The sequence below is a fragment of the Vipera ursinii genome (assembly GCF_947247035.1).
Source record: "Vipera ursinii genome assembly, chromosome: 1".
NCBI lineage: Eukaryota > Metazoa > Chordata > Lepidosauria > Squamata > Viperidae > Vipera > Vipera ursinii.
This window is the reverse complement of record NC_139512.1, coordinates 175,949,714-175,977,235: the sequence shown is the minus strand read 5'-3', so window position 1 is coordinate 175,977,235 and position 27,522 is coordinate 175,949,714. Positions and strand designations below refer to the sequence as shown.

The window sequence follows — 27,522 nt, the reverse complement described above, 5'->3', positions numbered from 1 at the left end:
TCTGAGTAATCACGCTAAATTATGCAGTAAAGTTAGAGTAATGTGATCCTCCAGAGAGGGAATTCCCGTACTCCCTGAAAGGGCTTTCTTAAATTAATTCTGCAGAGGGTTGAAATGATAATTAGCTAATGAAATAATGAAAAGGAGTATAGTAGCTGGGAAACCCTTGCCTCACCAGAAAACTAAGACATCTTTATCAAACTAAGGCAGCTTTATCAAGCTTGTTGCACTTCTGTGGGCTGGATTTCAGTTCTTCTAATTCCCAGGCATTTGAGAAAATACTAGCTTGGGAATGGTTGAATTACATCATCCCGATTTAAATTAATGCTAATTTTGGGAGGCGGCGGCGGCGGCAGCAGTAAGGCAATTGTTTGCAAAAAGAAAAAATGCACACAAAAATCCCCAAACATTGTAACAGTCGCCATTCGGCTACTCTTTTTATTATTATTTATTTAAATAAATAAATAAAAATAAAGACAAACTAAACTCAGAAGAGAGAGAACAGAAAGTGCAAGAGAAAAAAAAGGACAGAGGGAAAAAAAATAAAAAATTACAGAATTAAAGAAATGATTTGCGATCTTCGGGACACATTTAGTCATTCTTCCCTCCATTGGGCTACTGCAGGGGTCGGCAACCTCGGCTCTTTTATGACTCGTGGACTCCAACTCCCAGAATTCCCGAGCCAGCATAGCTGGCTCAGGAATTCTGGGAGTTGAAGTCCACGAGTCATAAAAGAGCCGAGGTTGCCTACCCCTGGGCTACTGTATTATCAGTGCTACGAGAGAATAAAATATAAAATACTGACATTGACAGAATCACCCTCTGTCCGGAATTGGTACGAGCCGGGCTTTAGTAAAACTCCTACGAACCGCCGTTGCAAAACCTCACGTGTTTCTCCAAGAATAAACTTGGTGGAAGCTCGGGGTTGCAAGAACGTCAACCTCTTCTGCGACAGCACACGGGTTACAGAAGAGAAGAAGAAAATGCTCCCCAAATCAGGGATCTCTCCTTCCGCCTCGTGGAAAGAAGAAATATTAAAACTCCAAGGCTGGGTGTTTTGACCTTTAAGAGCAGACCTTACTAATCATTCCCCGAACTATCCATGAGTCTTGCAGGACTGGGCGAAGGGGACTCTCAGCCACGTGGGATCTTCGGGTTTAGAGAGGCCGGGCATCTACTCGCGTGTTGCGTGCCCGCTGTGGAGCTCGCCGGCCGTAATCTTTGCTATGGCACAGCTTCAGGCTCGCTTCTTCACCAGCAACACGACGTAAGTGGGAACGGGAAAGACTCAGAGAAAGAGAATTGGAGCTGCAACTTTTCCAGGGTCTCTCCTCGGGACCATCGCTAATTTAGCTTTGGCTCCCTCCCTCTCTTTTTTGGTCCAAACGCGAAACAAAGCTTTTGCCGTCTTTGACTTCATTCAAAGCAAAGCTGAGAGGGAGGGCGGGCATCTCCGCCCAAATGAATTTTGGAGAGCTGTCTCCAAGATCTTGTGCGGAAAACGGGCCGCTCTTCGTAGCCGGAGCGCATCTGGGGCTTTGCAAACGTACCGTTTTGTAACCAAGCTTTCAGTAGTAACTAGGGCAGTTGGGTAACTTAGGCAATTTGTATTTGAATGGCCACGTAGTAGCCTTTTGTTGGGGAAGTCCAAATGTAATTTGAGTGCTAAAAACCCATCATCCACGATTTCAGGGAGCAACGTTGTATACAATAATAAACTCTTATTGGTTGCCGGTTCTTGGAATGGCAGTCAGCTCATTTGTTAAGCACTGAATGCAACAGAGTTCTAATTGAAACAAAAACGGGATTTTGAAGTGATATTTGTTGCAGTTAACGCTGACTTGATAGTACATAACCAACCATATTAGTCTGTGTTCAGAGGAGTTCCTGTGGGCAAGAATTCTTGTTTCCTGATCAAACCAAGGAAGGAAGGAAAGTAGACAAGACCCGGGAGCTGTGCCTACCCAGTTCCGTAGTTAATGGAACCACGCCTACCTTCTATCTTGTGGGGAACCTGTTGTATGTAAATAGCGTTGCCTGGTTCAGCCTTTTTCGTAAAAACACTTTTTACCAATTTTTTTTTTGGGGGGGAATGTATAAGAGAAATAAAAAGAAATTCTAAAAATTATTAACTCATAGATTCTGCAGCCGAATTATATGAGCGTAACTATGTACTCTTAATGAAATACAATAAAACATGTATAGGCAGTTTGGTGCCTTCCAAAGAGGTGTATTTTCGGGTCCCAACAAATTCAGCTTGCATAACTAATGACAAAGAATTGTAGAAGATTTAGTCGGAAACTAAACTTGCTTGAAGAACATGTTAGAACTGTATAGTTTTTCATGCATGAAAGCTTTCAACCACCTGGGTGCTCATTGCTATTGAACTTGGTTTCTCTGAATTGGTTGTGGCATTGTGGTGCCCTCTGAGGTAGACTAGCTTTATACAGATTGGGATTTATAACAGAAAGTTATGATTTTAATGTCAACCTAGGGTTTGAAAAGTCATGTGAAACCTGTACCCTCATAAGCATTACAGTTGTATTGTGTTTATCATATTGGTTTTCTTAGAATCATATTACTGCAAAGTGTCATTTTTAGAGCACTGAACCCAACCACCAACTTAGTACAAGAACTTAAAGTATCTAGACAGACAGTTGTCAAGACTCTGCTTGAACACATCCAATAAATGTGAATTTTTCCTAACACTGCATGTCTTTTTTTCGCAGCCACATCAAACTGTTGACTTGTATTTGTTTTGCAATACATGCTATTTCAAGACCTTATTTCATCATAAGCATCATTACTAAGCCAAATATTCATCCTTAGATTTTATGTTTCTGTTAAATGTCATTCTGTTATTTCATTTCTCTCACCTGAGATTGTTTTGAATTTTATTTCTCTTGTAGGATATTAGCAAAATTTTGTACAATCTACAAAATTGATTAACATTTCAACATTTATTTTCATCCAACATTAAATAAACAAATAATCCCAAACTGAGCAGGGAGTCTTGAAAACCCAAATTATTAGCCATATTTTTCCCTGAGAGAGCTGAAGGTCTGAGATGCCATGTTTTGTTAAAGTATGTGATCCTTTTCTTTCTATAGATATACAGTAGATGATGTTCCTTTTTCTATCCAAGCTACCTCTGAAGTTGCTGACCTCAGTAACATTATCAACAAATTGTTGGAAGCTAAAAATGGTACGTTTATATTTGTGATGTGGTTCCATTAATATTGATTCTAACCCTCTGGGGTATTGTAAAACCAGATATCAAAAACATACAACTAATCACATTTATTTTTGATTTATAATTATGCAGACTTGACTTATTTTGATAACTGATTGCTTCACTATATATTTTTCAGATTCAGCATTATTTAATCAAACAAATTAGAGATGATTATAATGTAATCCATGCACTAGATTATAATGGATTGTTGAGCTCTATGCTTTCTTTCACCAATCCAGGACAGGGCATATGGAGTTTCCCACAGTATGGAAAAATAGATTAGACTGAGAGATACCGATGTCAGGCTGGGTATTCCATTCAAAATATAATAGTATTTACCTATGGTTGAATATTCATTTACTTTTAAAGAGAGCAAACTTTTTTAAAAAAAATCTCCCTGGATGTTTCTTTACACAGACAATTTGTTTATCTTGGCAGCTTTGGAATAAAGCCAGATTGTCTGCAATAGCAACTCAGTTTTGTTCTCATGATTGTTTTTACAAAGAAATCCAGAACAAGTAATATATTTTATAAAGGAATCTAGCAAATCAACCAAGATGCTGCATTCCATTTTATATGTATTGGTAATATTATTAGAGATCTGGAGAATAAACTTGTTAAAAGAAATTCAAGAACAATGAAAGAGAAACTATATCTTAGAGACCATACATTTTCCAAATCTGCTCTTAATGTAAGTTGTAACTTATGTAGCTTGATACCTTTGATTTGTTTCTAGACGATCACAAATATGTGGAATTTGACTTCCTTGTCAAAGGACAGTTCTTGCGCATGTCTCTTGTCAAACACATGGAAATGGAAAATATTTCAACAGTAAGCCATTTTAATGTTTTTTTGAGGAAAGAGGTGAATGTTATGATTTTTTAACATTTCTCAGAAATGTATTTTTAAAAATGCAGTGCAATTTTCTTCCTGGCAGCTACGCGGAAGACTTTAATGGGTATGCTGCCTGTTTATTTGTGTTTAATCTCTGCTTCATGCATTGTAGGGTTTTGAGATACATAGTATCAACCAGTATTCACTTACATTAATAGGTACATTGGTAGCCACTTCTAATGATGCCTTTTCTAATGATGACTTAAACTATCAGACTTGCAAGCATACAGATATAAGACTAATATAGTAGAGGTGGTCCTCAATTATTGACATCTCATTCAGTGACCACTCAAGGTTGTGATGGCATTGAATTAGTGGCACTTAACGATCGGTCCCCAAAGTTCCAGTTGTCCACAGTATCCCCGCAGTTGTGATTGTGTTCCAGCTGCTTGGCAACCAGCCCAGATTTCAGAGCATTCCATGGTTATGTGATTTTGACTTGCAATCTTCCCTGCTGGTTTTCCACAAGCAAAGTCAACGGGGAAGCCGACAAGAAGTCTAAAGTGAGGTTCTTGCTTAACAATAGTAACCGGGTACTGTTCTAGTGCCTATTACTATTTCTAAGCAAAGATTGCATTTATTTCATTTTGAAAGTGTAAGATTCAGTCTCATGTGAATAGATTGAACATGCCCAGCAGCAGAGCTCCTACCTGTCCATACTCTGTACCACGCAGACCTATACAAAGTGTCCCCCAACTATCTGGAGCATATTTGGAAGGAAGAGAAAAAAAACAGATCTATTTCCTTCTACCTGTTAGGCTAATGGAAGTCAAAACTGGATACAAACAACATTTGTTCAACTTTTCCCAAACTAAAAAACACTTTAATGAAAAGTGAATGACTGTAAGAAGTTACTTTTTTTAGGTTATACATTTAACTGTATTTTTGACCAGTAGAAACTTTATAGTACTATTCTGATTCTAACTCAGTAATTTCCACCATGGAATGGACAGTTCTAGAGTGCAAATGCAATGGATGAGTGATATGGGCAAGTGATATGTTGATTTGGAAGTATAGTCCCTTGATTCCATTGAACCGCAGCAAGGGACAGTAGCAAGGCTGGGGAACTTATCATTTTCTAGATGATGATGATGATAAAAACTCACAGCATTCCTAAATTCTGGCTGTGCTGGCTAGGATCTATTGGGTTTATGTAATATAGCAACATGTTTTCCATTCCTAGCATGTGGGATTGTAGGCTTAACTCCTGGATTTTGTTTTATAGTACAGTAGTCGATGTTTCTTTCTTTCTTCCACATACAGGAAGATGTAGTAGAAATTGAATATGTAGAGAAGTATACAGCACCGCAGCCTGAAGAGTGCATGCTACATGATGACTGGATCAGTTCTATTGAAGCCACAGAAGAATGGCAAGGGATTTTTAAATTCGCTTTTGGCTCTTTTCGATTTCTCGTACAGCTCACTGCACTAATATAAGCTTGCTTTCCTTGTAAATAGGTTCCTGTGCTTTACTCTTCTAGAAGTTTATCCATCTTTTATTGCCCCTTTCTTCTGTGCACCAGTAGTTCAGGAATGAGATGCTCATTCCAGAACTATTTAATTTTTATCAGCTATATTAGGATGGTCATTGTCCTTTGCCAAAAGTTTTTAAATCAGTTTTAAGACTAATTTCTCTGACGCACTGTTGCTTCTTTCAGAAATTCTTACAATCCATGTTTCTTCCCTACATCATGTTTTTAGGTAATTGGTGCATTTAAAGTGGTCTTATCCTATGCTAATATAGCCAGGCAAAATAAGAAAATAAATAAATACTCCTTCTATTGATTAATATTTCATAAATATGTAAAGTAGTGAAATTGAGCAGCATGGTGGCCTAGAGGTAGAGCTCTTGTCTCACAGTCAGGAGGTGGTGAGCTTGATCCTATATAGCGGCAGATATTTCTCTCTCTGGGCACACTGAGTAATTGGCACCAGGAAGGGCATCTGGCTAGTAAATTCTTGAACTCCATTTAGTTGCCCCGACTCCATTCCGATGCAGGTCGTTGAAAGAAAAAAGGTTAATAAGATACACAGCTGCTATCATAGAAAAGTTGAGGCCTCAAAAATAAGGGTGCAAAGCTTAAATTATAATAAGCTCCTTCCATTCTTTTCAGACAAATGCCAAAAGTGATTGTACTGTTGCTTTAAACTGAGTGGGTACATTAAACATGCATGTTATATTAGTGGCTTTTTTTCTCACAGAATGATCGGCAAAATATGATTACTTTTTTTGCCATGATTTTTTCTTTGTAAATTAATGGGAGAATGAATGGGTATGGGGTGGAGTTGGTATTTTCAGAGTTGTAATAGCCAAGTTCTGGCCTGACTTAAATTGTTTCTGGTACAAATCACAAATATGGAATTTCTAAATAGTGCAGATAGAGTTTGAACCTCATAAACACCTTGATATGACATTCAAATAGTAAACTGTAATGGTTGCTATATGGCTACATGGACAATAAGAATTAGTGGGGAGTAGCTATATTTTTCTAGAAAAAAATGGGAGAATGTCAGTTGCTTTGAACTATGCACAGTATTTATAACTCATTACCAGTCACATCTTAGCATTACATTTACAAAAATATGGCTTTGCATAGAATCTGAAAGTTCTGTTCAGTAGGTATTGTCAACACTGTGACAATGGACGTCATCGCTCTGACAACTGAGAATCAGCAGCCATTTTTACTTTTGCTTCTAGCATGCCTTTCCCATAATTTAGAGTTCAGATATAGAAGTGGGGGATGGGGTAAATGCTTGAGGGTTTAGCTAGCCATAACAGTGTAGAGGTGTGGGAACTCAAGGACATAGTCTGATAAGGGTTTGGCAGGCTGAGAGGCCAGTGAGAAAAACCCACATCTGGCATTAATTGGGGGATGTGATGACAGCGTTTGTGGGATGGGAATTGCAACTTGTTACTTTGTATCTGGAGGGAGGGAATCTCAGTCTTGGGTTCAACTATGTAAGTGCCTATACTTTGTTTCCTAATAAAATGTTCTTTAAGGAAGAATTCTTGCCTTGAAGTTCTTTTACTGGTTTCATCTATCGGAACCATGACAGGTATATTTGACATTTTTAGAGGAGAAACTGATTAAGAGCTGTACATACCTTCAAAAATGTTCTTTACTTCTGACTCCTATAGGATCTTGACTGGTTCCTATGATCAGACTTCCCGGATTTGGTCAGTAGAAGGCAAACCTATCATGACACTTGCTGGGCATGTAGATGTGGTAAAAGATGTAGCTTGGGTTAAAAAAGGTAAGTAAAAAAGTCTATCAAAACCTTGCGATAGACTTTTATTTTATTTTATTATTTATTTATTAATTTAATTTTTATACCGCCCTTCTCCCGAAGGACTCAGGGCGGTGAACAGGGCAATATTGTAGTCAGCTCTGGGTTTTTGTTGCTGTTTTGCTTTCCACTAAGTGATGGCTGTCTCTTTTAACAGTTGTTAAACCTTCAATTTTCTTTCAAATTCTTTCTTTCACATTTCTTAAGATTTTTTGGAAAAAAGATCTGCAGCATTCCCATCTTTCACAGATTTGAATGGGCTGTATTATTTTTGTCCTGGTGTTGTTTGCATGCAGGAACAATAGCGCAAGAGGCTTCAGACTTCTGCTTACCTGAAGTGATGGCATTTTTCCTGGCCTCTCATGTTTTGAGAGATAGTGAAACTGGGGAAAGGTGGGAGGGGGGGAAGCGTTTATGTTATTTAAGACTGAGCTACATGTCGTTTTAAAATGCATAAAAAGATGGCTTAATTTTTACTCTAGATTTAGTGAAAGGGACCCAGTTATGACCCAGCCCTAGTATAAAAGAGGATGTTTGACTGTCTTTTATCCTTCAGCTGTGTTTCTGACGTAGCTGTGGATAATGGCAATGGAGCTATGTCTCTAATTTACAGCGCCAGAAAGTGTTGTCTTCTTAGTAGCATATGTTTATGTAACAGTGATCCACGTTGGCATTTCAGCAAGATGCAAAGGAATATAGTAGCTAGATTCCGTACGTTTACTGAAAAATAAAACAAAAAACAACCAGGTGCCTTCGGATTTTAAAGCAACATCTAGATTTCACCTTTAGAAACATAGGCAATCACTGTGCAAGAGGCTGACCTTCAGGAGCTGAGAGGAGCTGTATGGCCTAAGAGGCGGATTAAATGATTCTCAGAATCCCATGTATTCCTATTACTTTTTCAGACAGATCCTACTTATGTAGGATTATTGGTTCATACAACAGTAATCAATACTTATGGATTACCACTGATCTTCATATTCCTTAAAATGTATGTATTCCTTTAGGTATAAAAAGGTAAAAAGGTAAAGGTTCCCCCGCACATGCGTGCTAGTCGTTTCCGACTCTAGGGGCCGTTGCTCATCTCCGTTTCAAAGCCCAAGAGCCAGCGCTTGTCCGAGGACATCTCCGTGGTCATGTGGCCGGCATGACTAGACGCCAAAGGCGCACGGAACGCTGTTACCTTCCCACCGCAGTGGTCCCTATTTTTCTACTTGCATTTTTATGTGCTTTTGAACTGCTAGGTTGGCAGAAGCTGGGACGAGTAACAGGCGCTCACTCTGTTACGCGGCACTCGGGATTCGACCCGCCAAACTGCCGACCTTCTGATTGACAAGCTCAGTGTCCTAAATCTAATTATGGTTTTGCTGTAGAGTTTTGCTTTTTTTAAAAAATCCCATTACCAGATTCTGGGGGTAGAGTGAAATTGGATGATTGGTTTTAGGAAATGCTGCTCAGTGTATCCTTGCCTATATTCTTCAGACAGCTTGTCATGCTTGCTGCTCACTGCCTCTATGGACCAGACTATCTTCCTCTGGGAATGGAACGTGGAAAGGAACAAAGTGAGGGCTCTTCATTGCTGCAGGGGACATGCAGGAAGTGTGGAATCTGTAGCAGTGGATAGTTCGAGGACCAAAGTAAGTTATGTGCCTTCTTAAAAGTAGACAGGTGTGCTGTACTGTAAACACTACTCCAGTTCTTTTGAACATTCAGACCAAAGCCTCATAACGTGGCCTTGTAAGGCTCTGAAAATTAAGAAAGACACATTGTGATTCTTGTGAGCAGATTTCTTTATTGCTCCTCACTTACAGACACTTGCCAAGCTAAAGCAGACTACTTGCACCGCATAAATTGTATACCCTGGAAACTATTAAGGAGGACTCACCTGCACCCTCTATCTCTCACACAAAATATCTAAACTGCATTGTCTCTTGCTCTTCTGGAATGTACTCCTGTCCCTCTGGGAATCTAGCTAACATTCCATCCCAGGCCTTGTAAGATGATGGCTGGCATTGGCCCTCTAATTGACCTTTTCCCAAGTTCTGGCGTTTTTAAATAACATCAGTTTTTAACTGCCAAGGGCTTTAAATGCACTTCCTTCCAAAGTTTTGATGAAATACAGAAGTTTAGAGTTTGCAAAAGCCCATGGATTCGGAGTGGAGAGTGCAGGTTCAGGTAGGGGAAAGGAGATATCTATCTATCTATCTAACAAATAACATATGCTGGCTTTCCGTCCTCCCTTTCTTTCATCCTTGACTTTCTAGGCATTTCTGTCATATCATGTATGAATTGCATTATTATTTGTTGATGACACTAATGCCTCTTAATCTGAGGTGGAGTTGGATTAGTGAAATAATGGGGGCAGCAGGGTTGGGGAACATTGTGGCAACAGAGATTTTACATTTTTAAGACCAAGAAGACACTGGAGGCCTCTGTACAATTCAGTATTGTCGGAATCACTGGGAGTATTTTTTCTACCACTGATGGACAATATCTCAAAGTAATTGAAGCATCAGCTTCTCTGCTGCTGCAGCAACTCTACCCCAGGACAGGCTGGGCATGTGGGGAGAGCAAATGATGAGGAACTTTCCAGGATTCAGTGCAAATCTGGCTTGAACACAAGCATATTAATTTAGGCTGGAATCAGATCAAGTCAGGTATTTACCTTTTTATTCAAATTTTGTACTTTTTATTAGTTTTGCAGTGGCTCCTGGGATAAAATGCTGAAGATATGGTCTGCAGGTAAGAGAAATATTTTAGATGTAAGCATTATTTTTTGCCCATAGCTCACCCCTCCAACACATGTATCTTCCTAACAATTGTGAATGTACTTCCATGGTGGAAACATGCTGTGTTTATTGTCATACAATTCTAAATGTAGCATTTTAGTGCAAAATTGTGGATTCCTACCCACATGGTACTGCTTTTGACTCTATAGTTGCAGTGTATGAAACAGTCATATATTAAATGGCACATCTTGTAAAGCATATGATAAGTTAATTTCATGGTGAGAAGCCTGAATAGATGGAATTCAATTCCAGAATTTAGCTCCATCCCATTTAGAATAGAATAGAGCTGGAAGGGACCATGGAGGTCTTCTAGTCCAGCCCCCTGCTCAAGCAGGAGAACCTGCACCATTTCATACAAGTGACTGTCTAGTCTCTTCTTGAAAATCTCCAGCCCACAATTTCTGAAGGCAAGCTGTTCCACTGGTTAATTGTCCTCACTGTTTAGGAAGTTTCTCCTTAATTCTAGGTTGCTTCTGTCTTTGGTCAGTTTCCAACCATTGTTTCTTGTCTTACCCTCTGGTGTTTTGGAGAATAGTTTTTTGTTTTGTTTTTAATCCCATTTATATCCCACCCTTCTCCGAAGACTCAGGGTGGCTTACAATCTAAAGCACAAATCAATGTGCTTCGCAATAGCCTTCATTCTATGTATATGCCTGCTTATTAGGGCTTTCGCCCCCCCCCCCAGCGGCATTATTACAAAGTCAGCTTATTGCCCCCAACAATCTGGGTCCTCATTTTACCTACCTCGGAAGGATGGAAGGCTGAGTCAACCTTGAGCCTGGTGGGACTCGAACCTGCACTAACTGCAGGCAGCTGGTGTTACTTAAGGAGGCATTAGCCCACTGCTCCATCAAGGCTCATTTGACCCTCTCTTCTTTGTGGGAGCCCCTCAAATACTGGGATAATGCTATCATGTCACCCCTGTTTCTTCTTTTCTTTAGACTAGCCAAACCCAAGTCCTGCAACCGTTCTTCATATGTTCATCTCATTTGTATAATAAAGAAATGAAGACTAGACCCTTTCATTGCACAAGGGTTGTTAGCAAGGTGGATTTCATTTTTGATTAACTGGCTAGACTCAAGACATCAGAGATAAAACATTTCTGGGCAAAACAGGTTGGTCTTTCTCAAGAGGCTGGATTGAATTATCCTACACATTTCATAAAATTGAGGAGAGTGCTTAAGAAAATGCTAATAGGTAGAAGGTAGGTAGGTAGATAATAGATAGGCAGGCAGAGTGTCTGCTTAATAACATCCAAGAAAGGATCCAGATTATTTCTCTTCTTCCATTTCCTTCAGTGAGCTTTGAAAATGTGTTGAAACCCAAGAGGTAAAAAATAACTTACAGCTAATTTAGGCTATTTGTGTTTATGTGAGATTATGAGTGTGTGATTATTGCCCTCCCTTTCTTTATCTTATCTCTTTTTCATTTCAGTGCCTGCCGATGAAGAGGATGAAGCAGAGATGGAGGAAGTAATAAACAGACCAAGGAAAAAGCAAAAAACCGAGCAGCTGGGACTAACAAGAGTAAGAAAGGAATGAGTGGAGTCAGGCTTGGCTTGATTCATGTAGGCAGCTGCCAGGGTTGATAGTGATAGTGATAGTTGATAGTGATCTCCCCCCCAAGTGGTCACAGGGCATGCTTTATTCACAGTTCACTTAAATAGCTGAACTCTCAAGGAATGTAACTTTGACTATTTATTTATTTTATTTTATTTATTTTATTAAATTTATATACCGCCCTTTCCCGAAGGACTCAGGGCGGTTTACAGGGCATTTAAAACAACCAATACAAAAGTTAAAAACAAATTAAAAAAGATTAAATCATCCCTAGAATTAAAAAACCCAGTTAAAAATTCTCAGCCTGGGCCGGAAAGCTCGAAGAGCCAGGTCTTCAGGTCCCGGCGAAATGTGCGGAGGTCGGGGGCAGTCCTAAGCTCCACAGGCAGCTGGTTCCAGAGGGCAGGCGCACCCACAGAGAAGGCCCTTCCCCTGGGTGTTATCCGCCGACAATCTTTTATCGGCGGCACCCTGAGAAGACCCTCCCTGTGGGAGCGCACTGGACGAAGGGAGCTTGATGCGGGCAACAGGTGTTCCCTCAGATATCCCGGGCCCAAGCCATTCAGGGCTTTATAGGTCATCACCAGCACCTTGAATCTCACCCGGAGGGCAACCGGAAGCCAATGCAGCTCGCAGAGAAGAGGTGTTACATGGGAGTATCGGGAAACCCCCATCACAACTCGCGCAGCTGCATTCTGCAGCAGTTGAAGCCTCCGAGTGGTCCTCAAGGGCAGCCCCATGTAGAGAGCGTTGCAGTAGTCTAGACGGGAGGTCACGAGCGCATGAGTGACTGTGCGTAGGGCATCTCGGTCCAGATAGGGTCGCAACTGGCGCACCAGGCGAACCTGGGCAAAAGTCCCCCTGGCCACGGCTCCTATATGATCTTCAAAAGTGAGCCGTGAATCCAGGAGGACGCCCAAATTGCGAGCCCTATCAACGGGGGGGGTAACACCTCACCCCCCATCGTTAAAGGTGGAATAATCTGGTTAGCCCAAGATGCCGATACGCACAGCCACTCAGTCTTGGCAGAATTGAGGCGAAGCCTGTTTCTCCCCATCCAGACCTGAACCGCCTCCAGGCAACGGGACATCACGGCGAGGGCATCGCTGGGTTGGTTCGGGGTGGAGAAAAACAGTTGGGTATCATCAGCGTACTGATGCCCCACCCCGAAACCACGAATGATCTCACCCAGCGGCTTCATATAGATGTTGAACAGGAGGGGAGAGAGAACCGACCCCTGAGGAACTCCACAAGCGAGAGGCCTCGGGGTGGATCTCTGCCCTCCAGTCAACACCGACTGCGAGCGGCCCAGGAGATAGGAGGAGAACCACCGTAAAACGGTGCCTCCCACTCCCAACCCCCTGAGACGCCGCAGAAGGATACCATGGTCGATGGTATCAAAAGCCGCTGAGAGATCTAATAGGACTAGGACAAAGGAGCAACCCCTGTCCCGAGCCCGCCAGAGATCATTCACCAGCGCGACCAATGCCGTCTCCATGCTGTATCCGGGCCTGAAACCCGATTGGTACGGGTCGAGATAATCAGTTTCCTCCAGGAACAGAGGAAGCTGATGCGCCACCACACTCTCAACTAGGACATGCCTGGGTTCTACTCATCTGCCCATATGCCAGTATGTCCTGCTAATGCTTTCTACAGTAACATCTCTCTCAAGCTCTTAGTAACTACATGGAAAATTCCATGTTACGTGGCAACATTATGCAACTAGATACCCCCAATTTAGTTTTTAATTGATAATCAGATTTTTCCATTTTTAAAAAACTCAGTGTTGGCCATTTTTTATTGGTCTTTATTCCTCATGTCTAGACTCCCGTTGCAACCCTCTCTGGTCATACTGAATCCGTCTCTTCCGTACTTTGGTCAGATACAGATGAAATCTGCAGTGCTTCATGGGACCACACAATTAAAATTTGGGATGTTGAAACTGGAAGCTTTAAATCCACTTTGGTAAATGCCATTTTAACATGACTTCACTGCATTTAATTTGTTTTATTTTTTTTCCAAAAGGGGATATCTATAAAATGCTATTTACTACACTTTTTATTGTATCATAGACAGGAAACAAAGTGTTTAATTCAATAACCTACTCGCCACTTTGTCGGCGTATAGCCTCTGGAAGCACTGACAGACACATTCGGTTATGGGATCCTCGGAGCAAAGGTGAGTAGAAGTGAGTGTGTGTGTGTGTTTGTGTGCGCACGGACACATATATACATACATACACGTATCTGTATGTATGTATATAAGATTTTTTTCAGTGCCTTGATTATTAAAGTTTAAAGTCACTCATTTACTGAGTTGAGTAATTGATGTAGCATTGTACAGAGTTCATGTACTTTGGAATGTGCTTTCTAATAAGGCTTTCGAACCAGGAGTGGCTACTCACATGTCAACTGTGGAATTGAAAAACCTCTGTAATGCCTGCCTAAAATTGGTTATACTTTTAATAATCATGTGGCATTTTTGATGTGGCAGGAAAGTAATGGCCACGTCTCGCCTTCTCTTTCACTTCTTGCAAACACAGTGATAGAGGACATAACTTTACATGCAGAAGATCCTAGCATCTCTAGATCAAAGAGTCAGGGTTAGGGTTGGGATGATGGGAAAGATCTCTCCCTTATTCTCTGCAACATTTCTACTAGTCATACCATGTCAGTGAAGTTGATATGGCAGCTTCCCCTATCTCTCCTTATGGCCAGTGGTGGGATTCAGCCAGTTCGCACCACTTCGGCAGAACCGGTAGCTAATTTTTTGTTGCCCAGGCCCAGAATGGACTTCTGGAAGTGGCATCCACACAGAGAATCGGTTGTTCACATATTTGAATCCAACCACTGCTCATGGTCAATAGGTGTCCTATTTCTATATAATGACACTTTAACAATCCAGTTTACATTTTAAAGGAAGTTATTCAGCTCAAGAGTGGTTGAGCTCTGGAATGGTGGTCACAAATAGCACAGGTAAGACTGTGATAGGATTATTCCCCTATCATTCTCTATCTAGCTGAGATGCCATCTGTTCTAGTCTACCCTGTGTTAGTTGCTTGGCTGTAAGAATAACTTTAGGAAACAGGAGAAAGAGCTGCAACCTAGACAACTATCTGATTAGCAAAATTTGAGTGCAAAGGGAGTGGAGTAATGATCTCAGAAGGGTCCCTTACTAGTTCTCTGGGAAGTAAAGGAAGAGAAGGGAGAGATGCTTTCATACTGCACGTTTCTAGTACTGTAACCTTACAATAAGGGTAGTATTTATTACTTAACATTTTGGTTTCCTGTCTGGAATATCTTGAAGTGATAGTGGTGGTGGACCCTCGAGTCCGTGTTGGCTGCTGGTGACTATGGACAGTGCTGAAGTTTTCTTGGCAACATTTTTGGAAATGGTTTGATGGGATGTCTTTGTAAGGCCGTGTAATAGTGTGTGGGAAACAGCTTGAGCAATGGGGCAAAAAGATGCTGCTGAGGGAATAGTCAGATAAGAAAAAGCATAGCTCACAGCTGGATAGTGGGCAGAGCAAAAGGCTCAAAAGGGACCCTCCCTAATTTCTTGGGCTGTAAAAAAGATGGTGGGAGAATTGTACTTTCAGACTTGCAAGATTGATATCAGTGATATAATGGAATGTGAGAATGACCATATAAAAGGAGGTCGGGTGGGTGGTGGTAGAGAGGGATGCTGCTAGGGGATGATCAGATAAAAGGATGAGTCACCCACAACTAAGTAATAGGCAGAGAAAGAAATTTTAAAAAGATCCGCCTAACTATTCAGGTGGTAAAAAGAGACTATAGGAGATTTGGACTTTTGGACTTTAAGATTTTGTTACTGTAACCTTAAAATAAAGTAGATTTAGCTCATCATTGGTTTTTTTCTGCTTGGTCTACCTGGGAAGCTAATAGCAGACAGACCAGACAGGAAGCCCAACTAGATGAGGTAATTCTGCTTTATTCTAAGGCTACAGCATAGCAAGCGTGCAAGTCTGAAAATACAAATCTGCCATCTCCTTTACTGCTTAAGAAACTAAGGAGGGCTTTCCAAGCCTCTTGCCCCACCCACTATCCAGTGGGGGCAGGGCTATACCCTCTGTTATATGACATTCTCTAAGCAGTATCTCTTCTCCTCTGCTAAGGTCTTTCCCACATATCATTACTGGTTGAAAGAGAATGACTATCACCCAACTGGCTGAGTGCCTAGGACAAGACTAGAACTCAGCTTTTCCCATCCATAGTCCAGCATCACTACAACAAATTGCCTATCAATTTCTACCTTAGCAAACTAAAATCAGAACCCTACAAAGGAATAATCTTTTTATATTTCTGGCTCTTTTTTCCCCAAAAAAGACCATTACAAGCTTCTGTATCAAGTACGAGTTCATCTTGGCTTCTTTTCAGTAACTGTAGTATATTGTACCTTGTGGCTATTGAATCTGTCTTGTTTCAGATGGCTCTTTGGTGTTACTTTCTCTCACCTCACACACTGGCTGGGTGACTTCAGTGAAATGGTCTCCTACTCAAGAGCAGCAACTTATCTCTGGTTCTTTAGATCACTTTGTCAAACTCTGGGATACAAGGAGGTAAGCTGAAATCTGAAGTTCTCATTGGTTGCATTTTATATATGATTTCAGATTACTATATGACACACAAAATGAAGAACTACAGTTTTAAGGTTTTGCAAGTTCTTGCTTTAAAATATACCCCATTGGTTAATAAATCTTACTTCAAGGATACTCTTGGTGAGCCATTAGATCTGAACATGCAAGTGAATTTTGCAAAATGTGCCTCCAAATTCTCTACCAGAATGCATGTGCAATACATGACATTGTAAGACGCTCAGAGTTCTGTGACTGAGATGGGCAGCATATAAATTAAATAAATTAAGTGATATAATCACTTTTAACTTGTGAATAGAGTTCAACATGGTTTTTTAATCTGAATTTAGTACTAAAGCACTTGCAAGGCTATCATACCATGCCTGATCTTGAAAAAGCTACATGGTACATTCGGAAATTGGGGAAAAAAATCATAGCAAAGAAAATGGCATTTCTATATGGACATTACCAGGAGTCAGGATCAACTTAAGTAAGATTTTTCTTTCATCTCAAGATGGGTGGACAATACATGTGTCCTGGTAGATTTAGATTTAAAGAAAAAGAAAATAGAGAAAAAGGAGTTGGAGATAAAATGGATTGAGAGGGAACTTTATTTGTTTCAGCAAAGAACTATCAGAGTCGTACCATTTAGGTTAACAACAGAACACTAACAACACAACACTAAAACTGGCTTTAATAATCTATATCTCATCAGTTGCAAAGCTCCTCTTTATGACTTGGCGGCTCATGAAGACAAAGTTTTCTGTGTGGAGTGGACTGAAGCTGGGGTAAGAATTGATATTTCAAGAAAGTATAGAATCGGATGAAAACTGAGTACAGAACTAATGTTTAACTCTGCATCGCATAAAATATTCCAGGACTCTTGTCAGTATCTTCTGTTTGTGTAAACTTGGGTGTGTACAGACACAGTTGACAGAACAGGTATGAGACATGCAGGAATCAGATGTGGGCACTGCAGATCTTTAATTATGGAAATAGGTGCTTCTTACTTCTCAGTAGAAAGAATTATAGCCACTATCCAAACTTACAAAAGGAACAAAATTAATTGAAATTATTGTTAATGTTAAAAGGTACAGAAGTTAGTATTGCATACTAACTCACATGAATCTCATGCAAATGCATGCAAATGCAAATGTATAAATGCCAGAAAAGGGGGACATAGCCCAAACAGTATAGGGGCAGAGTCGGTTTTCTTAGGGCTAAGATTGCCCTTGTTTTTAAAGCAAGGGTGTAGTCAAGTAACATGATCCCTCTAAGATGGCTAGATCAGACATTGCAATCTGTTAGGAGTTGGTAGTTGAGGATTTAAGTCTTCAAGAGACTTAAGGAATGCCTTTTTTTTCTTAATGCCTCCAAACTAGGGAGAATAAAGACAATTTGTTTTAGAATGAAACAACTCCTTAATTTCTCCAGGATTACCTCAAAGGGCTAAGATATCTAAGCACATTCGCCCCAGGAATCATCTATAAAAATGAGAGGCAGTTACCATGACAGAGAAGGCCAACTCCCATCAAATGACTTGTGTCTGATTGTTGAGACACAGAACATACTCACTTTATATGATTGTGCAGGATGGATCAGAGATCGGTAGCCCCTCAGATAGCAAGATCCTGTGCCATGGAGGCCTTTTTTAAATAATAATTTTATGAAAGATTGTAATTACAATGGTAGCATGAAAATCTGTACAGATACTCCTCGACTTACAACAGTTCATGCAGTGATCATTTGAAGTTAACAACGGCACTGGAAAAAGTGACTTATGACCATTTTTCACACTTATGACCGTTGTAGCATCCCTGTAGTCACATGATCAAAATTCAAATGTTTGGCAACTGACTCATATTTATGACAGTTGCAGTGCCTTGGGGGGTCATGTGATCACCTTCTGCGACCTCCTGACAAGCAAAGTCAATGGGGAAGCCAGATTCATTGAACAACCGTGTTACTAGCTTAACAACTACAGTGATTCACTTAACAACTATGATGAGAAGGATTGTAAAATGGGGCAAAACTCACTTAACAAATGTTTCACTTAGCAACAGAAATGTTGGACTCAATTGTGGTCATAAAGGAGCCGGTATCAGAAAGTCAAATAAATAAGTGGTCAGTAGTGGAGCAGCAATGTTACACAGGCATATCACAGCATGCCCATCATTGCCCATATCCCTGCATTCTGGACCACCTGCAGCTTTCAGGTGGTTTCCCAGGACGGCTCTGTCTACAGCACATAGCAGCAATCATCCCATGTGGTGATTGGGGTATGAATGGCCAGTGCAAAAGCCTCCTTGCTCACAGCTGTCATCTGTTCTTTGAGCAGAAATTGTGAGTCTAGAAAAACTCGGATTGCCCACAAGGCCCAAATGGGGATATGTAACCCCATCCAGAAAATTGCTGGGATTGGGGTCTCAAATACTGAAGCCACTTAGTCTTGTTACGATTGAGCCTGAGTCTGTTCCTCTCCATTCAAATTCTGACACCTACCAGACACTCGAACAAGATTTTGACAGCATTGTTGTCAACCCCAAACCAATGGATGACTCGACTCACACACAGCCTCACGTAGCTAATATTAAACAGAAGGGGTAAAAGTGTGAAGGCTTGAAACACCCCACAAGTGAGGGCCTTCAGTCTCAACCCCTCCCACCCCAGCTGATTAGAACAGTACTGCCCACAGAGAAAGGGGAGAGAAGCACTGCCACGCCAGGCTGCCCCCTCCTAATCCTTACAGATGGCCCAGAAGAACACCCATGATCAACTGAAAGCCACTGAGGGATCAGGGAGAATGAGGATGGCGGCACTACTCCATCCCAACTCTGGATAAGATGTTTGCCAAAGGGCCATCTGGAGCTATAGCCAGCCACTTCTTAAAAAGGACAATTGAAAACAGGAAATTTTCCACACTGTTGGAACCAGCAGTAGCTTTTTCAGGAGGAGGTGCACTGTGCTTCCTTCAAGGCAGACAGAAACACTCCTTCCCTCAAAGAGACTGACACTGCTGCATGGATCCAATCACCTAGCAGCCTTGACAAGCCTGGAGGGAGATGGATATCGTAAACAAATGGTTGAGTCTGCAGTCCCAAGGGCCCTGTCCTCTTCCTCAATCTCACCCCAGCTATATTCTAAATATTTAGAATTCATTTTTCTTCAAAACCAAAACCACTGAACCAAAGGAAGCTATGTTACCGTAATAAAAACTGGCTGAAGAAAAAATGGTAAACTGGAACTGTGTTTCAGCAGATACAAATTATTTTATTTCCTTCCTTCTCATGCTTGCATCCAGGTTTGGTTTGGTTTGGTTTGCACTGTGATTCAACCAATTGCGCAGAAAGATCCCTTTGCAAAATTCTCAAGCAGTTGCAGCCCCTTCACCGCCCACTCTAACAAAATAAGCTAAACCTTTTAGTGTCGGGGTTTATAGGACAGCAATATTTTTACTTTATAGTGCAAGTTCTACCTTTCTCCCAATTATGGATGAATTCTCATCTCTCTGGTATTAGATAGACCAAAGGTTACCTCAGAATGTCCTGATAAAAGAACATACTATGATTTGTTAATTTTTGCTTAATGTAATACAGTTGTGGCCATTCTATATTGCAAATTATTGTTACTCATGTATGCATTTATTTATTTCCTTACTAAAACTGCCCTTCTGTTTATGGTTTAAACATTTACGAATGAAGCCATGATGGTTTACTTAGCACATCTTGTAAACAGTCACTTCTTATGTGAAGTGAGTATGACACAAGTGATTTTTTTAACAAGACTTGCTAAATAAACCATCATGGCTTGATTCCTGGATTGCAGTGCTCTTTCCACCAGGGTGCCTTTAAAGATACCTAGAAGCTCCAGCTGATCCAGAATGCAAAGGTGTGGATGGTGATAGGTATGCCTTGATGTTCATCTGGAACATTTCTGCACTGGTTATTGGCATGCTTCCAGTTGGCATCCAATTCAAGGTGCTGGTTTATGGCCTATAAAGCCCTACCTGGCCTAACTATCTCTTCATGGTATCAGCCTAGCTGGTTCAATATAAAAAAAGTTGGCATGCTGAGGCCCTTCAATTAAACAATATCATCTCCTGTGAACCAGGAAGTGTGCTTTATCTGCAGTGAAGTTCCTCCTGCTGTCCGTGTGGCTGCCATTTTGATGGCATCTGGAAAGCCTTAAACACCTGGCTATTCTTCCAGGCCTTGGTTAGGGTATTGGGGGCTCCTGTTAGCTAGACTCACTATTGGTTCTTGTTTATTTCTTTAATATTTCTTTATTTTATAATGATTATACTGCACTTTCTATTTTATTGTACATCGCCCAGAGTTAATTTACAGTTGAGTAGTTGCTATGTTGTGTTAATTATTTTTATTAAATTATATTGATGCAGTTTGTTAAAGCATGTTTAATCTAGCCGACATCGTGATACAAAATTGAGCTGGAGTTGCATGAACAAGAAACAGAACATGCCCAAGCAATTATAAATATTATTGCATGTAAAAATGCTTCCTTTTCAAATACAGGAGTAGAGACTTCCCAGGGATACGCTACATTTTGAATTATGTTACTGTTTTTCCCCCCACATGATACTCTGATGATATAGTGATCAAACATGAGAATTTCTCTCCTCCTCCCCCCCCCCAGTTTTTTCCATATTGGGGATAATGCTGTTAGGAGAATATTTTCCTGCTATTTGGAAATGATAGAGAAACAAATATTATGGTGGGTTTTTTATTATTTAAATAAAACAGTTTTCAGGGACTTTGTTACTTTGCATTTTTATCCCTTTTGATTGGAAAAACAGTCAGTTTGTAATAGTGCCTTATTATAATTTGATCCTTTCCTCCTCTATGTTACAGTTGCTGCTGAGTGGTGGAGCAGACAACAAACTGTATTGCTACAGATACCAAGCAGCCACTTCAGATGTTGGAGCATGAAAGTAAGTGAGAGGACAGTTAAAGCAAAAACTCTTCCCCTACAGGCTACCTTGTTTACCGCATATGTAGAAAATGGGTTGTTTCATAGCGAGACAAATCATAGGCTATATCTAAAAGTTCTTGTGAGTTCAACACTGCCTTTTAAAGAGATGGTGTTTGTTCATTCCTTCTTTTTCCATTAGATTCTAGTGATTTTCCAGAACAGTGTGGGAACTGACCTAGGGGTTAGCAATGACGAATTGGTAAAATTTAATTTCTTCTTCCTCTAGGGAGGATTCTGCTAGATCTTCATCTCGTATATGAACAGAAAGTGTCCTGCTGTATGTAAAAAAGATGTTCTGGAGCGAGTCAAATGTGTATTCTTGCGGCATGGAGCAAAATTGATTTCCTTGTCTTTCTTCAGGGTTGAAATTGCTGTCCTTGTATTTAAAGCTTTTTTTAATGTACATATATGAACAGTACAAAACTTTTTAACCGTTTGAACACGATACTGGATTTCAGTATGGTATTTATATCAGTTATTAACATAATCTTATTTTGTGCAACTATATTTCAATGTTTCAGTTCATTATAATTTTCAACTTCCCACACCATTTGAGAAGAAATGTCCTTAAATTGGAAATCTGTTTATTGCAGATGGCTAATGGTGATTCTATAAAATGTATGTTTTTAAGAATTTTTAATTAAATAAATACATTTAGCTTTGAGAAGAGATGATAAGATAAAATGCATGGTTATTTGGGGGGTGGGGGTAAAACCTTTGAAGCTTTCCATTTCAGCTGAGTTACGAGAAGCAACTAGAATCAGTCAGTTTGTCAGTCTTATTCTTGGTTAAGACATTGTCAGTCTTATTCTTGGTTAAGACATTTCCTACTGATAGTCCCAAATTCTTCACTGTACCTTGGATATCTATTTGAGGAAGTCTTTGATGTTTTGAATTTGAAATAGGCTCTGGAACCACGTGATCCTCCCAGAGCCAATTTGAGAATTTCCTCTTACTTCATGGACATTCTCTGAATGTCATCCTTAAGAGACTGAACAGTTAGCTGCAGAGGGTTAGAGGTGACAATACATATTTCTACTTGTATTTATTTCTGATAGCGCCTTGCTCCGTATAAATGCCTTTTCCTCTTCTGCCCAAAACTGAATCAAGTCTTGAATATTTTCAGACTGTTCCTTAATTACCTATGTAATATTCAGCAAAGTACTTCTTCTTTGACACCCAAAAGCAGTTGCTTTTAAGGGATTTTTGTGGTATGTCAGTCGGGCCTTTCTAAAGTCCTGGGCAACATTTAGCATGGATTCCTGGACCTCTTGCCTTTAGCCTTATAACCGGGTCCCTCCTGATACTTTAGCAGTGTAAGTGCATCTTTAAAGACAGCAGAAGATTCCCAGTTCAACAGAAAACTCTTTAACAACTAAGTAACATTTGTAAAAGACTTCCACTTTGGGGCCATGGAGAAAGTAGGGTGGGGCGGGGGAGTTGAGTGTGCTTCTCATTGCTTAAAAAATGTTTTTTAATAATATTTTATTAATCAAAATATAAAACAAAAATACAAGGAAAAATGAAAATAATGATCAAATAAGGGAGGGAAAGGAGAAGAGGGAAATGTGTAGAGTAGAGGGGACAAAGAAAAAAAAATAGAAAATTAAATAAATAAAATTATACAGGGTACCAGGCAGCTCATGTCATCATTTGTTTGTAAAATGTATATCATGTGTTTCATTCAAGAGCTTGGGCAGAGTGCTCCATCCCCCCATTTTTCCCCATAATAAAAACTGAGCTGAGTGGGTTGATCAACCACTCACACTGTATGTTTCCATGGCCAAGGATTGATCTGAAGCAGCATCCCCCTTGTGTTATTGCAGCAGCCTAATCACTCCATCATATTAGTTCTTAGCAGTTCTCCCTGTCCAGATTGATCAGTTCTCCCCAGACTGATGTAACTACAGGTACAAGTACTCACTTACTGACCGTTCAAAGTCACAATGGCACTGAAACAACTAGTAAAATTTGCTGTCCTCAATAAACTTTGTATTTGGTTTGCAACTTGGTGCAACTAGTCAGCATGATCTCTGCACTTATGATCAGCCTGAAACTGCCTGTCGATTTCATCCCAGCTCAATACTTGCTAAGCACGAATCATGCAGGGGAAGAAGTTGGAGTGATGTGGAATGCTGTTTCACATGTGAAATTCCCCTTGGGTGGGATCATCTTTGGATTTTCCAAGAGTCCTGAAAAACTCATTTTCCCCAGACCTTTATTGCCAGGACTTCTCTTTACTCTTAATATATGGTTGACATATTTTTATTGTATTTACAGTACATACGCTTTAATTTCCAAGCTATGCTGGGGATTTCATTCCTCCCTAAAACACAAACCAGCTTTTTTTCTGCTAATGATTTCCTGTAGCAAATGGGAAGCAGAACACCCAGGCAACAAGAATTCCTGCTTACATGGCCTTCCGGAAACTAGTTATAATTTCAGTATGGTAGGCCTCCATGGGCCTGGAATATAATGTTAATAATTATGTAGTTAGTCTCAATTCCTGTTCACTGGTCTAATGCCAAATTCCTGGTTTAATCCCTTCCAATTTTCTTGGCAAGGTTTTTCAGAAGCGTCTTGCCATCGCCTTCTTCCTAAGGCTAAGAGTGAGTGACTGGCCGAGGTCACCCAACTGGTTTCACACCTAAAGCAGGACTAAAGTTTATAGTCTGGTGCCTTAACCACTACACCAAAGTGGCTCTCACAGACAAAGTTATTATCGTCACTATCACCATCATGGTCTAGTGTAGTTGTTCTCAACCTGTGGTCCGTGGACCCCTGGTTGCAGCGATGTCATGGGGTCCATGAAAGCTTGGAAGAAATGTTATGATTTAAATATTAAATTAAGCCTTGGTGGTCTGTGTCCCGGGTCTGTGGCCATAAAAGGTATTTAAAGGGGGTCCATGGTGAGAACTACTAGTCTGGTGTACTACCTGAGCCTAGTCTACTGTATATTATTTGGTTAGTGTACCTTTGGTGAGATGGGCAGTAGAGTAATGTGATGAAAATAATAAATGAAAAGATTGTCTGAACCTAGAAAATGACTTAATTCGGTAACTAGGCTGATTGTAGCACGTGAACACAGCAATTACAAACTTGCTTTCCCTTTACCATTTAAGTAGATTTTGATGGAAAGTCAATGCAATATTCACAAACCTTTTACATTTATGGTGCAGCTGTGCCATAATAGAAAATTGTGGCTTAAACTATTTAAATGTTAATAGAATTGCAAACTTTGATCTGTCTCTTGATGCATACCTGCAAGCCAATGTAAACTAAAAAGACATTATTTGAAAAATATAAAATAATTATATGTTCATGCTATCTGTATTCACTTTTTGATCCAGTGAGAGAGATACAATATATTATTATTAAAGTTTTATCCTGAAACCTAGAACTCACCATCTCTTGATTTCTAGGACATCATCTTCACCATTATATCACACTGGCTCCATTATTTGGGCTATAATTCACTGCGAATTGCTATTGTAATATAAGTTTTTTTTAACAAAATAGTTTGGTAATTTTGGATTACTTGGAAAGGTGTGTATTAAATTAAAATCTCAATTTATTTGATCTGTTTTTAAGAAGCTAACTAATTGTACTAAGGTATTCAGGTAATATAATTCTCAAGGTAGGCAATTAAATTGTGCTTAGACAATCACTTGCTAACTTTGGCAGAGGGAATTGTACCAGAAACAGTGCTAGCTATAGAACAGAATGGTACTGCTCTGTTAGAGAACTTTGCAGCTGGTGCTTGGACAAATTAAATGTGAAAGCAGAGAATTGGGTCAGGCAATCTAAGCCAGAAGACAAATGAAATGAATTTTCCTTTGTTTTACAACCTGCATTGATGAAAAGATGCTCATCCTAAAATTTGAAGTGAGATGCTAGACATGGTTACTCAGATGTAAGCCTCACTGAATAGCAAACTATTATATTCCACTGAGCCTTTCAGACCATCTCGATTGCAGTTTACCTATTGTCTATAATTTACATTCAGAAAAAAACTAAAATAGTTTTAAATACTTTTAGGTTTTGGTAACAATGTTCTTTTGAAAAAGTCTTTGAAAAGGTCAGTATGCTAAGTAAATAATTTATTTTGATGTCAGCTGATTTGAATACAACTATTTTTTCTTTATTTTTAGCTATGTTTTCTTCTATAAATATAGTTGAGGAAAAAATGAATTTTTTCCTAAAACAGATTTACATAAGCGTAGACATGTATACACATATTTATTAAATAAGTTGTTTTACATTTAATTGGTATGTACCAATTTGTTTTCTGGATTCCTTTTATATAAATATAACAAAAACTGCTAAGGATTTGTAGAATCATGGAATAGGAATGTTCTTAGAGATGTCTACTTAAGTATTAAGCCTTTGCTTCTCTTAATCCACACTGGCATTATAATAAATCTCTTACTTGCAGCTGGTAAATAGTAACCTAGCATTAGCCTCATTTCTGTGTTTGGATACAGATATACATTTATACACACATGCATGCACAAACACACAATATAGTTCTCAGCTAATGGCTCATATGCTTCCATTCCGTGAAATAGTGATGGTGATTAGTAGTGGTTCAGGCTGGAAAGAGAGAAGGGGGGAAAAAACATAATTTACATAAATGTAAAACATCAGGCACTTTTGTTTTCCAGGCACTATTTCCAGTGGCAACTAATCAGAGGCTTTGCTGGCAGCACCACTGATTGCAATGGTCACATGTTCCTAGCAGAAACCCTTAGTAAATAATAGGCAGCATCCATTTTCTTTGAGTGATATGTAGACAGTGGTGGTTTGGAACTGGCTAATCCTAGTCATGGCTCCAAGTAAGGGTTTATATTTTTTCATCACCATTAGTTAGAAGCATAATGCACAGAAGTACATTCCATTGTATATCCACATTGTTTCTTAGGCAGCAATGTTGCACGCACAACACAAAGCTATATCAAGATTTCAGCAATTAGCTCTTCAACCAGTGGTTTATGGGCACACCACAAGAGCCAACTGCCACTGTCTCCAAATGTTAATTATCTTGATAGAAAGCTTGAAAGCAGGAAGCAAAGACCTCTCCCTTCCTTCAGGAGGAAGGGAGAAACATGCCTAGTCATCTTATTACTTTACAGAAAGCAACTACCACCATAGAATTATGTGAAGCCTTTCCTGAGTTACCTGGCAACCAAAGCAGCAGGCAACAATTAAGACACATTTTTAAATATTTTGACCATTTTTCTCAGAAGATTCATCATTTGCAGAGGCTGCAGGAAATCTATTCAATTGGAATAGTTTGGGTTTTCTTTTTTTTTCCCCCTCCTGAAGGGATCCTCCAATTTCAGATTGAAATTAAAAAAAACCCACACCCGATTGAGAAAAGTACCTCCATTCAGGCACACCTGAGAAAATCAGGAGCAAAACTGCCTGGCTCCTGGAGAACTGATGGACCATTGTACTCCAACCCCCTTACAAGGGGATCTCTCCTTACATTCTTCTAAGTCGGGTAGGCAACCTCGGCTCTTTTATGACTCATGGACTTCAACTTCCAGAATTCCTGAGCCAGGAGTTGAAGTCCATGAGTCATAAAAGAGCCGAGGTTGCCTACCCCTGTTCTAAGTGCAACAATAGAAGGTAGTTTGGGCTGAAAGGATGTCTGGCTATGGGTGACCTTGAACCTGGATCTTCCTACTCCTAGACCAGAGGTAGGCAACCTTGGCTCTTTTATGACTCATGGACTTCAACTCCCAGAATTCCTGAGCCAGGAGTTGAAGTCCATGAGTCATAAAAGAGCCAAGGTTGCCTACCCCTATCCTAGACCAACTTCCTAATCGTCACAGCACAGAGGCCTATCTTTATTGTGCCAACTGAGAAGTCACAAAAGCAAACTTTCCTTATAGGGTTTCGATGGGAAATGCTTAAACCTGAAAACTCTTTGCTGCAGCTAGTGACTTTATAGATAAATCCACCGCTCATCTCATAATGTTCCACTTTTTCCTACAATCCTAAGTTAGGCAAATCATGATGTCTTCTAATGAATTCTCAATGTGGCACCCAAAGTTTTATAGATCACTTTTAGGAAAGCTTGCTGCCAGGCAAACCTAGTGGCTTTTCAGCACTGGGTAAAGGGAATAAGGATGAATGGTGTATCCACACAGACCTTTGGATTATAACAGG

The 27,522-nt window shown here is 40.0% G+C and overlaps 1 protein-coding gene across 3 annotated transcripts; it reads left to right on the top strand.

The window, feature by feature from the left end:
- The first annotated feature begins 1,114 nt into the window (after window positions 1–1,114).
- On the top strand, window positions 1,115–22,015 carry WDR12 (WD repeat domain 12). 3 transcript variants are annotated; one of them, XR_014491240.1, is made up of 14 exons: window positions 1,115–1,267; window positions 3,111–3,205; window positions 3,972–4,066; window positions 5,393–5,499; window positions 7,269–7,384; window positions 8,900–9,054; window positions 10,114–10,159; window positions 11,641–11,732; window positions 13,590–13,730; window positions 13,838–13,943; window positions 16,212–16,344; window positions 17,075–17,148; window positions 20,054–20,110; window positions 21,228–21,299. XR_014491240.1 is itself a non-coding variant. In XM_083352888.1 (14 exons), the coding sequence occupies exons 1-13, from the start codon at window positions 1,227–1,229 to the stop codon at window positions 21,303–21,305; spliced, it is 1,278 nt and encodes a 425-aa protein (XP_083209014.1). In that variant the 5' UTR covers window positions 1,115–1,226; the 3' UTR covers window positions 21,306–21,307; window positions 21,575–22,015. The 3 variants fall into 3 exon arrangements, 2 of the variants coding, with proteins under 2 accessions (XP_083209014.1, XP_083209015.1); XM_083352888.1 differs by lacking the exon at window positions 20,054–20,110 and adding an exon at window positions 21,575–22,015 and having other exon boundaries at window positions 17,075–17,147; window positions 21,228–21,307; XM_083352889.1 differs by lacking the exons at window positions 17,075–17,148; window positions 20,054–20,110 and having other exon boundaries at window positions 21,228–21,251.
- Window positions 22,016–27,522: the final 5,507 nt, after the last annotated feature.

Coding starts and splice junctions, on each gene's coding strand:
- WDR12 (XM_083352888.1), top strand. CDS start 1,227: ATGGCACAGCTTCAGGCTCGCTTCTTCACCAGCAACACGAC. Junction 1,268..3,110: donor TTCTTCACCAGCAACACGAC/GTAAGTGGGAAC, acceptor TTCTTTCTATAG/ATATACAGTAGATGATGTTC. Junction 10,160..11,640: donor GCTGAAGATATGGTCTGCAG/GTAAGAGAAATA, acceptor TTTTCATTTCAG/TGCCTGCCGATGAAGAGGAT.